At 38.6% G+C, this 15,562-nt stretch overlaps 2 protein-coding genes across 6 annotated transcripts in view; both read left to right on the top strand.

Moving 5' to 3' along the window:
* vldlr (very low density lipoprotein receptor) overlaps positions 1-9,485 on the top strand; it is a 41,972-nt gene extending 32,487 nt beyond the window's left edge. The window contains exons 10-20 of one of the 5 annotated variants that reach the window (XM_051686094.1): positions 794-965; positions 1,158-1,382; positions 2,314-2,432; positions 3,297-3,436; positions 3,610-3,751; positions 4,002-4,151; positions 4,858-4,920; positions 5,410-5,451; positions 5,853-5,936; positions 7,790-7,959; positions 8,618-9,485. In XM_051686094.1, coding sequence (XP_051542054.1) covers positions 794-965; positions 1,158-1,382; positions 2,314-2,432; positions 3,297-3,436; positions 3,610-3,751; positions 4,002-4,151; positions 4,858-4,920; positions 5,410-5,451; positions 5,853-5,936; positions 7,790-7,959; positions 8,618-8,653 — 1,343 coding nt within the window. In that variant the 3' untranslated portion in view covers positions 8,654-9,485. The remainder of the gene's footprint in view (positions 1-793; positions 966-1,157; positions 1,383-2,313; positions 2,433-3,296; positions 3,437-3,609; positions 3,752-4,001; positions 4,152-4,857; positions 4,921-5,409; positions 5,452-5,852; positions 5,937-7,789; positions 7,960-8,617) is intronic. The other 4 variants (XM_051686095.1, XM_051686096.1, XM_051686097.1 and 1 more) reach the window with 4 other exon arrangements.
* Positions 9,486-12,155: 2,670 nt separating this feature from the next.
* kcnv2a (potassium channel, subfamily V, member 2a) lies at positions 12,156-15,528 on the top strand. The gene is made up of 2 exons (XM_051685683.1): positions 12,156-13,547; positions 14,290-15,528. The coding sequence occupies exons 1-2, from the start codon at positions 12,237-12,239 to the stop codon at positions 14,530-14,532; spliced, it is 1,554 nt and encodes a 517-aa protein (XP_051541643.1). The 5' UTR covers positions 12,156-12,236; the 3' UTR covers positions 14,533-15,528.
* Positions 15,529-15,562: the final 34 nt, after the last annotated feature.

The following is a 15,562-nucleotide window of genomic DNA, read 5'->3' on the forward strand; positions in this document are numbered from 1 at the left end:
AATGATCTGATGAATGTTAGCGTTTGTCTGCCGTGAGCCTGTGGATGTGTTGCAAGAGATGTAAAGAATGTGAGCTGCTCTCTGGAGGTGATTTATTTGGAAACAAGCAGGTGTGAAATAATACCATAATTGTGATGGGGAGCCTGCAAAGATGCAAATTATGCATCATCAACAGTGGTTCACTTAACGCGATTTGGTACGTTTGCCTTCATATCAGCAGCGAACCGTACTGGAGTTAACATGAACTATACCCCAGACCACCTTTTTCAAGTGGCCTCTAGTGCATTTTGTGGGTGCGCACCCAAGTTCGGAAAGCAGCATTCGCATCATCCAAACGAACTGAATTTATTTGAACTCTGGTGCGCACCAAATGTGCTACTGTGAAAGCACTCTTAATCAACAACCAATCAGAATCAAAAGGTCAAGGATATTGTGGTATACGGCTTTTTGCTTGGTAGCAATGGGGTTTGCTGTAGAAGGCAGCATTTCAATGAATTGGGACCATTCACGCAGGAAGTGTTCTTGCATTCATCTGAATTGTAAATTTGATAAACACGAGCTAAACAGATGTCTTTGACCACTGGGATGTCTCGCTGCGATTTAAAGATGCCATGTAAAAAGCTGTTACACTTTTTAAAAACTTGTCTTGAGACACACATTTGTTACATTCCGTTGCACACTGTTTGGCTTTGTAAAAACAAGCATGCATCCTGCATAAATGGCCCCTTAGAGGTCTGAAATCAGTTGACACTGTTCTTGATGGCCTTATGGTTCCCTCTTTTTGTGTTCTCAGGTAAAGAGCCCTGTCTTATCTTCACCAATCGGAGAGACATCCGTAAACTAGGGCTGGAGCGTCGTGAATATACTCAGATTGTGGAGCAGCTGAGGAATACTGTGGCTCTGGATGCTGACTTCACTCAACAGAGGATATTCTGGGCTGACCTGGGACAGAAGGCCATTTTCAGGTAACCACCAACTCTCAACTGCCTCTGTCTGAATGCATTGACTCATTTAAAACTAGAGCAAAGTTGTGTGGGAAAGACTGCAAATGCATTTATGCAGAAATGTCAGCAATGTCCTTTTCCCTCCCAACTGCCTAACAGTTTGGATGACCTACAAACCCATATTTGCCTGGTGACTCTTGCCTTTTTTCACAGCACAGTAATCGATAAGCAGGAAGGTGTGGCAAGTCATACCAAGGTGATTGACAATGTTCAGATGCCGGTCGGGATTGCAGTGGACTGGATTTACAAAAACATCTACTGGTCAGACCTGGGCAGTAAAAGTATAGCGGTGGCCAACTTCAATGGGACCAAGAGGAAGGTGCTGTTTGAAAATGGCCTGAAGGAACCGGCCTCCATTGCTGTAGATCCTCTCTCAGGGTAATTTGATAAAAAAAAAATGTCAGTGCCGGTTTCATGCAATATTCAGTCCCCTATGAAATTCTGTCCCCCGTGAACCCAGTGCCTGATTAGAAATCCTACAATACAGCTTGAAGATTTGTCTTAATCATGAAAATAATCAGTTAATGTTGTGTAAGCTATATGACGTCACATTATATAACCAAAGCATCAACTGTCCAAATGAAACATTTCTTGTTTTCAGTTGGCTTGGCATGCTAACCGGTTAGCCTGAAAAGCTAACATTCCATTATGGAACCCATTGCTATACTTTACGTAATTATATCAAAATGTTGAATTTTTTTGCTATATGGTAAATGGATATAGCAATACTATATTATACTGACTGTATTTACATGATCAGCTACAATGAGAATTGGTAGCACATATTTCTGTTCAGGCATTACAAACAACTACCCAACAGGGTTAGGAATTAATCTGGGGACTGAATATGGCATTACACCTGGCTACATTTTCAGATTTCCTCAGTTTAAAGCTGAAGTATGTAACTTTTTCAGTGTTAAAATGCTTTCTTCTATCCCAGCTTAATATGCAGAGACAACTATAAGTAAGCAATTCATAAGTTAAATTTCTCAAACTGTAAATACTGTCTCCGTTGCACTATAAAATTCCTGTGTTTGTCATGAGCGATTTGCTTGGACCTGCCCCAACAACATTACTCAACCAATGGTGAGAGTTGGGGACGGGACTATCTAAATGTTTAAATTACAAAACACGAGGGCATATTTGAAAAGCTGATTATAAAACATTATTTTTGCAATTCTGTTCGGTGGTGCTAGTGTTGCAGAAATTACATACTTCAGCTTAAGTCATTAAACATTTTCTGAATGTTCGATATTCTGGCTTGAGGTGATAGTTTCAGCTAATGGCATCCTTGTCCTTTCAATGATAGGTTCCTGTATTGGTCAGACTGGGGTGAGCCAGCTAAGATTGAGAAGTCTGGGATGAATGGGATTGACAGACAAGTCCTGGTTGAGACGGACATTCAGTGGCCCAATGGAATCACTCTTGGTGTGTAAAGCTTTAACAACCAAAACACTTAATCACTGTAAAAATTAAAATGTATTAGTCACTATTTGATTGCCACGTTAGTGGAGCTCTCTGGAGAACCTCAAGGTTCAAAGAGGGCAGTTCTCTATTATTGAAGTGCAATGTTCTGCCAGTTGGACATTTACTGTATACTGTACCATCCAAAAATGTCTTCGTGTTCAACTTCGATATTTGAATTTATGATTGAAATGTTCCAGCGACAGTTCTATTATAATTTGTGACAGGAGTACAAATGAAAACATGCAAAAGCAATGCGGGGATTCACACCTTCATTGTGAAATATCGATTCACAGATAAATCCAATCTGTCACTCATGAGAACTTTATGGCAAGCATCCAGTGCATAAATCCTGATTGCACTTTTAGTCCAAAAAAGTCAGAGAAATAATGATGAAATCCCCATTGTTTACATCAGAATTCTTCTGGGAGAATAATCATGCAGAATCGTTCTCCAACACATAACACACCCTGAGCAATGTTTCTGTCATAAAACTGTATATGGTCCATTTCCATAGAGGCTCACAAACTCTGGTCAATGGTTTCTCCAAGCTTTGAGGCACTTGAAAGGTTAAATGTATTGCTTGTTTCTTGAGTGGACAATATGATATTTGAGGCTCTGAAAAGGGTTGCTCAGAGTATCTCCAGAGGGTTCCAAAGGTGTGGCATCTGAGGAACCCCAGTATCCTAATTTTACTGTGTGGTTGATCTTTGCCTACACGGTTATTTTCTGACAATGCTTGAATCAAAATTCTTCTCCTTGTCCTGCAATTTCAGTTCAAGCAAACAAACCCTATTTGACCTACTTTACCCTAATCTTGGCTTGTAGATCTGATCAAAGGGAGACTCTACTGGGTGGACTCCAAGCTGCACATGCTCTGTAGTGTAGATCTGAATGGAGACAACCGCAGGAAAGTGTTGCAGTCTCCAGATTATCTGGCCCACCCTTTCGCCCTGACTGTGTTTGAGGTATACAAACCAAAAATGGATCAATTACAGTGCATACAAATTTACTTAAATGGATCGCTATCATTTATTTGATTAACCTTTATTGTTCCAAGATTCCTCCAAGATATTTTCGTGTTTTTAGAAAGTTTCACCATGGCTTGTTTTCTCACGTTCACACTATTTTTACCCTGTAGGATCGAGTGTTCTGGACAGATGGTGAGAATGAGGCCATCTATGGTGCAAACAAGTTCACAGGATCTGATGTAACTATGCTGGCCAGCAACCTCAATGAACCCCAGGACATCATCGTGTACCATGAGCTCATTCAGCTCTCTGGTGTGTACCTGCATGTATACAGAACAAGAACAAACTACACATCACTGAGACAGCGATTATCAACTTTTCTTGATGGTTTCAGTCTTTAAATTAGTATCGTTTGCAACTTTAGCAACTTATTCATTGACCCAAGTTGCTCCCTTGTTTGAAAGGACCAGAAACCTTGAAGTCTTTCAGCTCTGCTTTGATGTCAAAGAGTTTGGTGTAGATGTTTGCAATGATCAAAGCTATTGTTGCCTTCTACATACAGGGATGAATTGGTGTAACGAGAAGTCAGAAAATGGAGGCTGCTCTTTCATGTGTCTGCCAGCTCCACAAATCAACAAACACTCCCCCAAATACACCTGTGTGTGTCCGCAAGGCCAAACACTCGCCTCAGATGGCTTACGATGCAGACCAGGCAAGTAATCCGCACTGCGTAATGCAAACAACTGATGTGTTGCTGACCCAAGCTTTTTTTTTTTCAAAATGAACATTTCATTTCCATTCAGTTACCAAGTGTTTATTGGTTTTCCCTTCCATTTTTGTGTCAGTCTGAAATTTCCCGTTGAGATTTCAGAGAGGAGGGAGATTTACTGCCTGAATTTAATCATGCACTGATTACTACTGTTTAAACCTGCTAGTATGTTGAACACTAAGAATTATAGTAATGTAGGTCCATGAAACAATCATAAATTCAGTCCCATTCTGTAAATGCCTCAAAACTGCCTGACTCACTTGGTTGTTTGGACATTTCTGACAAAGACGTTTAAGACCACTAATTAAAAGTTGGATTAAAGGGAATAAAATCACAGTTGAATGCTTTTTTTTTTTTTTCTCCCTCTATTGAAACTGGCAAAAGTCTTATGCTTCTTGCAGATATATTTGATCACAGTGGCCATTATAACATTGTCATGTTCAACTGTAATCATTGTCATCTCAATCCCAACATGGACGACTTGTTGTTCTGCCATTTTTTGCTACCATTCTGACTGCAGCCATTGGAATGTTAAGAAATGCTACACAAAAAGGATTTCCAGTGAATAGCATGTGTCATACAGCAGTCCATATCTTTAGGAATTGGCTGTTTTCTGGCTATAGGACTGTGCTGTGTTCTTTTATGACAGAGGCGTTTACTGCTACCCCTCAAGATGGAGGGAGGGTGACCCCTCACCCCAGTAACCCTCAAGGTAAAGCAGTCACTAGGATGTTAACTGCATGTACATGGAGATCCATGCATTTGATTTGCATCCCGCTTTGCTTCATAATTGAAGTCTGTTGAAATGTCATGTTTACATTTTCATCAAGCTTTAAAGTTAGGCTTCCGGGTGTGTGATAACTAACTAAAGATGACTTCTGTCAAGTGTGGGGAAGTTTAGGCCTAAAAGTCTGCCTGCTAGTCCCTCTTAACATAGGCACTAATTGTGGCAGTATTGATTTTAGGAAGTGGCATGTCAAGTCATGATTAACTTGTAGAAAATACATTGATTTCTACAGTTTGACCACAAAAGGCAGTGATCAGTAGTGAGAGCAGAGAGATTTTTAGATATTTGTATAAAAGTTGCTGACATGTGCCGTCTGGAGTTTGTTTGCATTTTGATTTTATCTAGTTATGGGGAAAATGGAAAATGGGATACTATAAATCTCTATTATACAAAGTATGTTGTTTTGTTTTAAAGTGCCTAGAGAACCTAAGGATTCCTCTGAACCAGTTCATGCTGGTAAGGCCGGTAGAAACCAGCTCCTTCTAAATAGCTAACATCAACTTAATCTGGGAGTAAAATAGCTACTGTACTGCATTGAGAACGTTATTCTAAACTAACTGCAATCCTAGACAATAGTGCTTATGGCTGTATGTCAGAACCAAGTGTGTGATTTGTTTCCATTCATCCTTTCGCTGCTTTTGTCTGTTATTAATATGATTGTTCAAACTTCATTTTCCACTACAGTCACCAATTATAGCAACCTTTTGTTCGCAAGTATCTCGGAGCTATGCAGTGTCGTAGAAATATTCTTTTGGTTGGTCGATTCTTGTTCTTTTACATGATACTGTAGTTAATGTTTTAAAATCGTTGCATTTTTGGTACCTTTACTGTATTTCTTTTTTTCTTTTTTAAACCAGTAGAAGGAAACATCAGTACATCCATACATGAAGTGAATTCATCAGCCAAAGGATCTGCAGCGGCTTGGGCAATTCTACCTGTGTGTAAGTAGATAACTTCTCTCATTGATATCGAAAGACTGATGTACTACTCATAAATTGATGTGTTATGACTTGGGGCAGTGCTTGCCTTTGCAATATATGGGTACAAGTTAGTGCCTGGGTTTAATCAGAAACTATATCTAATAAAATGGTCTGAAATTGTTCAGGACATTTAATTAAAACATTTTTTGCCAAATATTAAAACCATACATAGGTTTATATATAAATAGTGTAACCATATATAGGTGTTTCTTTAACTTCGGGCACTTTTAGCACTGTGAAATGCTAGAAAGTCTTGTTAAATCATTGCAGACTTCGAATTTATTTATTTATTTATTTATTTATTTTTTACTACTAACAATGTCCAAACAGTACGTGCATTGCAGGAGATTTGTCTTTTTTTTTTTTCCTGGCGGGTCCAAAAGGGGGCGCTATGTGGCGAATAATTTACGCTTAAAATGTTCATCTCCGAATACATAAGTCAGGCATGTGCTGTATTGTTTGAAAGCTTACAATATGAACTTTTCATAGATAACCATCACTTCTGCATTTGTTACATAAAAATAACAATAGGCCTGAAGACATTTGCATCACAAATCAGTGGCAATTAGAGGTCATGTGGTAGAAATATTCATATGAATATGAAAGTCTTTCAAATAGCACTTAAATAGACAAATCATATATCAAATAAAAGCTCTCATTCTCAGGAATGCAACCATTTTGTTGCCCATTTTGTTTGAAAGATTTTCAAAAGAAACACAAAGTGAAATATGATATCTGTAAGACATCAAATACAAATGTCTCTTATGCGCCGATCAGTGCTGCTGTAAGCCCCAAATAGCTAAAAACGTAATCTGCTTTTACCTTAGGCAGTTTTCAAAAAAATTAGCAGTTTTGTCTGTGAGATTGCTTGTGTGAATAATCCAATGTTATATCTTAGATGTCCAGAACAAAATATGCTGTCCAGCAGGAAAAGCATGCTAAACAAATCATAGGAAATATGCTATCAACTATTGATGATAGCATATTTAACATCATTGCATAGGGGAGGATCTCTGCTTTCTAATGACACCTAGATTGAGCTGCTAGTCCACTTCGAGGCTGAGATATTCTATGAAACATTGGGGGTGGTGCATGAACTGAAAATTAGACTGAATGTCTATGGACGAGCACATCTTTGAAGGCTAAAATAAGTTAGATCGGCATTTTGTGAGAGAAGGTGATAGAGGATGAGTAATTTTTTTTTTTCTAGCACTTGCTGCCATCTAGTGGAATAAAATAAGACTTTTTGGAGGGAGCTGGAGTGAACCAAACCAGAATTACATGCTTACAAAGTTGGGAACACAACAACAAAGGGTTTATTTAAAAATATAAGGATTTTTTTTTTTTTTTTGGTGGGGTGGGGGTTGCCTGAATAATTGGGAGTCTTTTTTGTATTTTTATTTTTATAAATAGTGTAAATAGGTAGCTTTTAAATTTGAGTGTGAAAAATTGCATGCGGCAGTTGCTTGTGGAGGGAAATGACGCCACAACTGCGGTACGGTTGTAACTTTTTTGAAAAATGTATGATCATTTTCACAAACAAAATATTTTGTGACATTTATTTCACACTGTTTAGATTATCTTGGTTTTAAACATGTAATTTTTGTTTATTATGAATGTTCATAGTTTTAATATTGAATGCGAGTCTGGGACATGGCCAAAACAGTCAAATCTGTACATAAAAGGCAATTTAAAAGTACCAAAATAAAAATCAACTCTTGGGACATGAAAGTGCCCCAAGTGTAAAAAAAAAAGAAAAAAAAAAGCATTGTCTGCTAAATTTGCCATGAAATAATCCCTTTCTTTACCTGCAGTGTTGTTGGCAATGGCAGCTGCGGGTGGTTATTTGATGTGGCGGAACTGGCAGACCAAAAACAAGAAGAGCATGAACTTTGATAATCCAGTGTACCTGAAGACCACTGAGGAAGACCTCAATATCGATATCAGTAGGCACACTGCCTCTGTTGGCCACACATACCCTGCTGTGAGTAATGCAGAATCAGCATGTGTGGTTTTAGGTCATCTACCTCATTAAAACAAAATATTGGCAATGTTGATTATTTTTTTTATTTTTTTGCTGTCCCCTTTAAATCAATGCAGGATGGGAAAGAGTGGAAATGACTTAATCCAAGGATTATTTGGCTGTGAAAAGGGCTCTTTAAAATACACTTCTGTTCAGAATCACTAAGACACAATTTTTGAAAAAAATTGACATTTCTGAAAAGTGTTATAGATAGATAAAACCAAGTTTGAGGGGTTGAGCTGTTGTGTGAACAGTTTGATTATAAGGTCTGTAAGAAGTGAACTACAACTAGCCAATCACATCTATGGGAGATGCTACAGAAAACATGATTAAACCCTTGGCAAAATACTTTAATATTTAAACATAGATGTATTTACTGTAGTTCTCAATACATTTAATGCAACCTTGGTGAATTAAATTCTTTGAAATACATAAATTCCGTAGTGAGAAACGTTTGAACGGTAGTGTTTGCGGGTTTGTTTTATATTTTATGCCAGAAATCATTTTCATTTTGCATGACTGTCACTTTTCCTAAAAGCCTTTTAAAAATTGACAGACTTTTAACAGCCTCTGGAAAGTACCATCCCTTAATTTTGCTGTTCTTTTTTTTTTCTTGCAGATTTCAGTGGTAAACACAGAAGATGACTTGTCATAACCAGAGCCCTCTGCAGCACTCCAGTTTATTTACCAGACACTTGGCAACACAATGGCAACTGCTGCCGTTTCTCACAACCAGATGCCTTCTGAAGTGAATTTCCAAGTTGTTGGAGTTTTCTTTTTTTGTTTTAAAAAGAGGATGTCATTTGTGGGACGAAAAGGGAGTTGCTTCCTGCTCTCATTGAGCATGCTCAAAGCATCAAAGAATTCTGAGGGCATGGTTTTTTACCTCTGCGTACACCATAACGGTCCCTAAATGATTCAGCAGCCTTATTTCCTACTTACCAGGATGTTGATGGCAAAACTGGAAACCCAAAATCCAGATTTGAAGGTCACTTGTGTGTTTATGTCTGAAATATTTAAATGAAATACAATTTTTAGACAGTCATATGTCTTTAAGATGTAAGTTTTTGTTTTTCCCTCATGAATGTTATTTTCCAGAAACATGTTCTTTATAAAGGTGTATTGTGTGTTTCTGGGTTAAAAGAAAGCCTTTTAGGGAAAAGTGCTGTTACAACATTTGTATAACACTGTATATATCCCTCTTGAAAACATAATCAGGACTCCTCAAGCACTTTGATGAAATGTTTCTCTGTAAATAAGATTGTATACATTTGACTGAGACAATTTTGCTATGGTTGGGCACTGTACCAGGGTAGAAGAAAATGTATTTAAAAATAAGTTTGTTAAAAGTATTTTGTATGTGTGTGCTGTTCCTGTGACCTTTTATAGCGGCGTACAGGGGAACAAAATGCTCTGTATTGTGAAAAGGAAAAATTTGCAAACATGAAATTAAATTAAAGTTTAAATTAAGTTTCTTTATTCCTTAATTCAAATAAACTTGTGGTTGAATGTTTCATTGCATCAAGAAAAACACCGAGAAAGAACGGAGCCAAAGCCAGACTTGAATTCGCCTTTGCCTGCAGTGCACAGACACAAGTCATTAAGGAATGATAGTATTATGATTTGAGCGTGCATGAACCCCACAACACTGTCATCATAACCAGTGGGAAAATGAATACTTTGATTTTGGAGTCCGACTTTCCAAGTTGGGGGTGTGTCATTAGCTCTAGTACTGAAAAAAAGAGACCGAAGTATGAATTTCCCAGGAGAACTTCCAAGGCAGGATTAGTCCCACAGCGCAATAGGGCAAGTGCACTTACCCGCCAGGTCACGTCTCTTGACCAAATATAATTTTATCTGTTGATTTGTTTGTTAGATGAGCTTGGGTTCATTTTAATATGCACCACTAGTTAGATCCGATGCGTTCAAGTTCTCCCGGGAAGATTGAATTGCTGGGTTTGGTGTCAAAAGCCTGTCTTTTAAACCAGCTAAATGAGCAGTAGTTCTGAGTGGAAGACTTGGAATAGAAAGGAATGCTTCATTTACTCCAATTGTAAGGCAGCTTCTGCTTTCCAAGTTCTGTTTGTCTTTCATTGCTTACAGCAGGATCTGGTGGTTCAAGCGAGTATTTGTCTATGAAACAAAGGACATTATTTCATCACTACATTAATGTTAAGCTCCTATTCATTCAGAGTCTTAATGGTAGAAATACACTGCCTGGCCAAAAAAAAAAGTTGCATACTCTAATATTTAGTTGGACCGCCTTTAGCTTTGATTACGGCGCAACGTCATATTTATTTCTGTCCGGAGTTGCATTCATTTTTAGCCAAGATCTTGTATTGATGACAGGGGAGTCGAGCAACTCCGTAAAGTCTTCTCAAGCACATCCCAAAGGCTTAAAATGGGGATAAAGTCAGGACTCTGTGGTGGCCAATTCATGTGTAAAAATGATTCCTCATGATCTCTGAACCATTCTTTCACAATTTGAGCCCAATAAATCTTAGCATTGTCATCCTGGAATATTCTGGTGCCATCAGGGAAGAAAAAATCCATTGATGGGATAACCTGGTCTTTCAGTACATTCAGGTAGTCAGCTGACTTCATTTTATTGCAGCATTACGCTGCCTAGACCTGTCCAACTGAACAACCCCAGATCATAACACTGCCTCCAGAGGCTTGTACAGGGGGCACTATGCATGACAGGTGCATCACTTCATACGCTTCCCTTCTTATGCTGACTTGCCCATTGCTTTGGAATAGGGTACTGTAAATCTGGACTCATCAGACCACATAACCTTTTTCCATTGCTCCACAGTTTAAACTTTATGCTCCCTGGCAAATTGTCATTTTTTTCTGATTAGCCTCTCTAACAAGTGGCTTTCTTGTGGCCACAGCGGTTTAATCCCAATCAAGTTCTCGTTGTTTTTGTGTGTGTGGAAATGCTCTTACTTTCACAATTAAACACAGCTGTGAATTCTACTGTGGATTTTTTACAATGTGACTTCAAGCGTTTTAGTGATCTCCAATCACAATCATTCAAGATGTTTTGCGACCACATTTCTTCCTCAAAGCTGACGGTTCACCACTATCCTTCCAGGTTTTATTAATGCATTGGACAGTTCTTAACCCAATTCCAGTGATTTCAGCAATCTTCTTTGTTTTCTTTGCTTGATGCAGGCCAATAATTTGACCCTTCTGAAACACACTAACATCTTTTCCATGACCATGGGATATGTCTTCCAACATGGTTAAGAAATGAGAAGCTACACACTGCATCAGTTAGAGTTAAAAGAATTGTTGCCAGCTGAAACATACTAATCACTGCAATAATGATCCAATCATAGGCTCTTAAGTATCTGCTTATTTAAATCCAGACAGCAACTTGTTTTTGGCCAGGCTGTGTATATTCTGGCAAGCTTTATCACTATAAAATAGTACACAAAATGCGTACAAACTAAATTGTATCGTCATCATTCACAATTACAACTTATGATCAAGACCAAAAATTGACGTCCACATATGTGGAATTTCCCAACTTGGGAAGTCAGGGCTTACAGAAAATTCTGAGTTGCACACTAGTAGTTATGATTTTAGTGTGTCATTCATTTGTGCTTAACTCATAAATAGAAGCATTTAGACATGACTTGAATGTAGCAATAAATCCTAACCTAACAAATCTTTATGCTTGAGTTTTGTCCTCTTTAATAGCAATTGCTGTAATCTTGCCAATTAAATGTTACATGTAAAACAAAAACCACCAGCTGGTTTAAAAAATGAGTGTCTCTGTAAATGGATGCAACTTACTTCTATAAGCAACTTTAGCAACAAGGTGATTTCCAACAAGAAATGGTTAGAATGTGGTCCAAGTCCATTATTTTGTAAAATGGTTCTCAGTCATACTGCAGAGCTCAGTTCAGTGTAGAGTATTTCAAAAGATATAGTGTGTAGTGAAAACTGTTGTTGATTTTTTTACTTGCCAAATGGTATCATATCCACTGATTCTTTTGGAAGATATGTAAATGTAAGGCAAATGAAAGACATCAAGGAGGGGAGAGAAAATCTGGAAGAGGATAATAGTATTTAAACCTTTAAGCACTTAGATCCACTCTGTCAGCAACATTAGTCAGTGCTGCTTCCCGCAGTTGCTAAGGGGTCTGACTTAAAGGTATTAGAGGCATGTAATGCCTCCACACCCTCAGTAACCTGTGCATCTGCCCAGCCGAGAGGACACTGGCACCATGATCAAGCTTAAGGGCAGGAGGCAAAGCCTTTTCCCCAACTACAAACTTGGGGTCAATGTTCCTGCTCCAAAGGATCCAGAAGATACAGAGCTTCCATTTGGCCAACACAACTGGGTAAAGTCATGGAATTCAATGCAGGAACTAAGTCGGGACATTTACGACATCTATGCGGAGTATGAAGACGATGATGGGGATAAACTCTTCTATACCCCTAGTAAGCTGAATCCAACTAAGAATTACATGCTCAACATCAATGTGGGTGGCAAGGTCTACCAGATCTCTTACAGGGTAGCGGCAAAATATCCCAAGACCAGAATCGGCCGTCTTGCTACGTACACTGACCACAGTAGGAAACTTGACCTCTGTGATGATTATACAGTCCAGAATAATGAGTTTTTCTTTGACAGGGACCCAGACATCTTCCACAACATCTTCAACTTCTACAGGACTGGCGTTCTCTGGATAAAAGATGAACTGTGTCCACGGAATTTCTTGGAAGAGATCAACTACTGGGGTGTTCGGATCAAGAACACCCATCGGTGCTGCCGTATTTCATTTGAGGAACGGCAAGATGAACTCAACGAGCAGCTGAAGGTGCAAAGAGAACTGGAGGCAGAAGTGGAAACTGAGGAACATGAAGATCTATTCCAAGATATGGCTTTTGGTCACACAAGATTCCTCATTTGGAACATGATGGAGAAGCCTTTCTCATCCATCACAGCCAAACTCATGGCAGTAGCATCCAGTTGCTTTGTGCTGGTATCACTTGTGGCTATGACTCTCAATACGGTAGAGGAAATGCAGTATACGACTACAAATGGCCAGTTGAGTGGAAAGACCTACTGTGAGTATGTAGAGACTTTCTGCATTGCGTTTTTTACAATGGAGTATCTGCTCCGGCTCGTGTCCACGCCTGACCTCAAACAGTTTGTAAGGAGCATGCTCAATGGAGTGGACTTGATCGCAATCCTTCCATTATACCTTCAGATGACCCTAGAGTGTTTTGAGAACGAAGACTATGGGAAACATGGTAGTGATATTGAGACTGTAGGGAGGGTGGGTAAATTAGGGCAGGTTCTGCGCATCATGCGTCTCATGAGGATTTTTCGGATCCTGAAGTTAGCGCGTCATTCAACTGGACTCCGAGCCTTTGGTTTTACACTCCGCCAATGTTACCAGCAAGTGGGCTGCCTTTTCCTCTTCATTGCAATGGGAATTTTCACCTTCTCTGCCATGGTGTATACTGTAGAGCATGATGTGCATCAGACAAACTTCACCAGCATTCCACATGCATGGTGGTGGGCAGCTGTAAGTACATATTTTATTTTCAAGTCCCTGTGTGGTACACTGTAAAATCTCAGCATATACATTAAAGTATAAAGAAGGTCCACCCTAACTTTTATGAACAATTTTGTAGAACACTGAAGCAATGTACTCTGCAAAGTTTCTATCAAAAGACCACAAAATGGATATAGTTGCCTATTGTGGAATCCTAAATCTTTGATGTCATTTTAAATAAAATTCCTTGGATCCTAAATGATAAAGTCATCCTCACACAAAAGTATTGATGTTGGTACCATGATACGGTAATGGTATTAGATGGAAATACAATGTTACTGAATGACTGCCATATTCATATACCAGTGAAAGGACATGGTACTCCAAGGCATTTCAAAGAGCCTCATGGTATAACCATGGTAATACTGTGGTACTTTTTGTTACTGAGCTAAACGGAAGTGGTGTACCACAAACACCTATCCTCTCTCTGCTTTGATGCTATTAAATGCCTCCTCTCATCTGTGTTAAGTCTAAATGGAATGACAGCATCTGTTGTCAACGTGTTACTTGCTCTCTCTTTTTTTTTTTTTTTTTGCATAATCCCCTACTGCTCTTTTTACCTCCAATTTTAGTTGTTTTCTACAGTGTGACAGAGTTTGGAGGGGGTAGTAGGAATTTATATCTGATTTGTACCATCTCAAAAAGTTTTCACTTGTACATTTACTCAAAGGCAATATTTGAGTATTGCTCATACTGTACATTTATTCCACAGGTAAGCATCTCCACTGTGGGCTATGGCGACATGTTTCCAGAGACTCCTCTAGGCAGGATTTTCGCATTCGCCTGCATCTCATTTGGAATTATTCTTAATGGCATGCCAATCTCCATTCTGTTCAATAAATTCTCAGACTACTATGCAAAGCTAAAAGCCTATGAATACACCTCCAATATCAAGAATCGTGGAAAAGTGAGGTTTGTAAAAAGGGCTGCCAAGACATTTGCAGAATGCTTTTAGGGTACCATGCGGTAATCTACTATTAGTATCCTTCCATGGACTGATGCACTGTACTCCCATACAGTAATGTACTGCAATGTGTAGGTGTGTGTTCAAATGTAATATTTTCATACTGAGAATATTTTTGTAACAGACACAAGGCTTGTGGTTTTAAGATGAATCAATGCATTTAAGACAGCTCTAACAGGTATGTTACACTAAAAACCTGCCTGTCGTGAACCTCTTGTAGGGTTTTTAGAAATGCCCGGCTCCAGTTAATAAATACACTTCTGAGTACAATAATTTAGTGTTAATATATGACTTAATGCTGCAAAGACATTCTTTGATGTTCACAGTTTTATAAAGCAGAAATAATGGGAATCAGCAAGGAAACTGAGATGTAATATCAGTTTTTTTGAGTGTTTGTTGACCCAGTGTCGCAATGCCCTGAGTGTTAGTTACATTTTGACTTCTAAGACTTACACTGAATAGTGATCAGTCTCCTTTTTCTGTGAAAAATAAAATACTGATTCTTGGTGTGGGAATATAGAGAATCATTACATTTTTGCAATATATTGTTTTCCCCTCACCTCTGAGAAATCATGCCATATCAAAATAACCTTCATGGGGACTAACGCCAATGTTCAGATCAACGGAAATAATCCAGGGTAGACAAACAAGTGCTTCAAATAATCAGTTCAAGGTTAAACATCTGGCCAAGCACAGCTCAGCTTCACTACCCTTTCTATTCTTGTACAGGCATTTGTGTAATTTCAATCAGGAAAAGCCGATTTATGATTTATATCAACTACTTTCCTCTTGAAGCGTCCTGAGACAGGCAGATTGCAAAGAGGTGTACTGTAAGGTTAAATGCTCTGTATTGGCAATATGTTTGTAATACAACCTTATGTGCTTTGAAAGGAATTCAGAATTGACAACCTCACTACAACGGTTTTTAAAAACATTGATGTGTTTGTGACTTTCAATTAAAAAAAAACTGTTGACTTAAGACATGTTGGCCACTGCAACATCTATAAGAATTCAGACAACT

This window comes from Myxocyprinus asiaticus, chromosome 43 (assembly GCF_019703515.2).
Source record: "Myxocyprinus asiaticus isolate MX2 ecotype Aquarium Trade chromosome 43, UBuf_Myxa_2, whole genome shotgun sequence".
NCBI lineage: Eukaryota > Metazoa > Chordata > Actinopteri > Cypriniformes > Catostomidae > Myxocyprinus > Myxocyprinus asiaticus.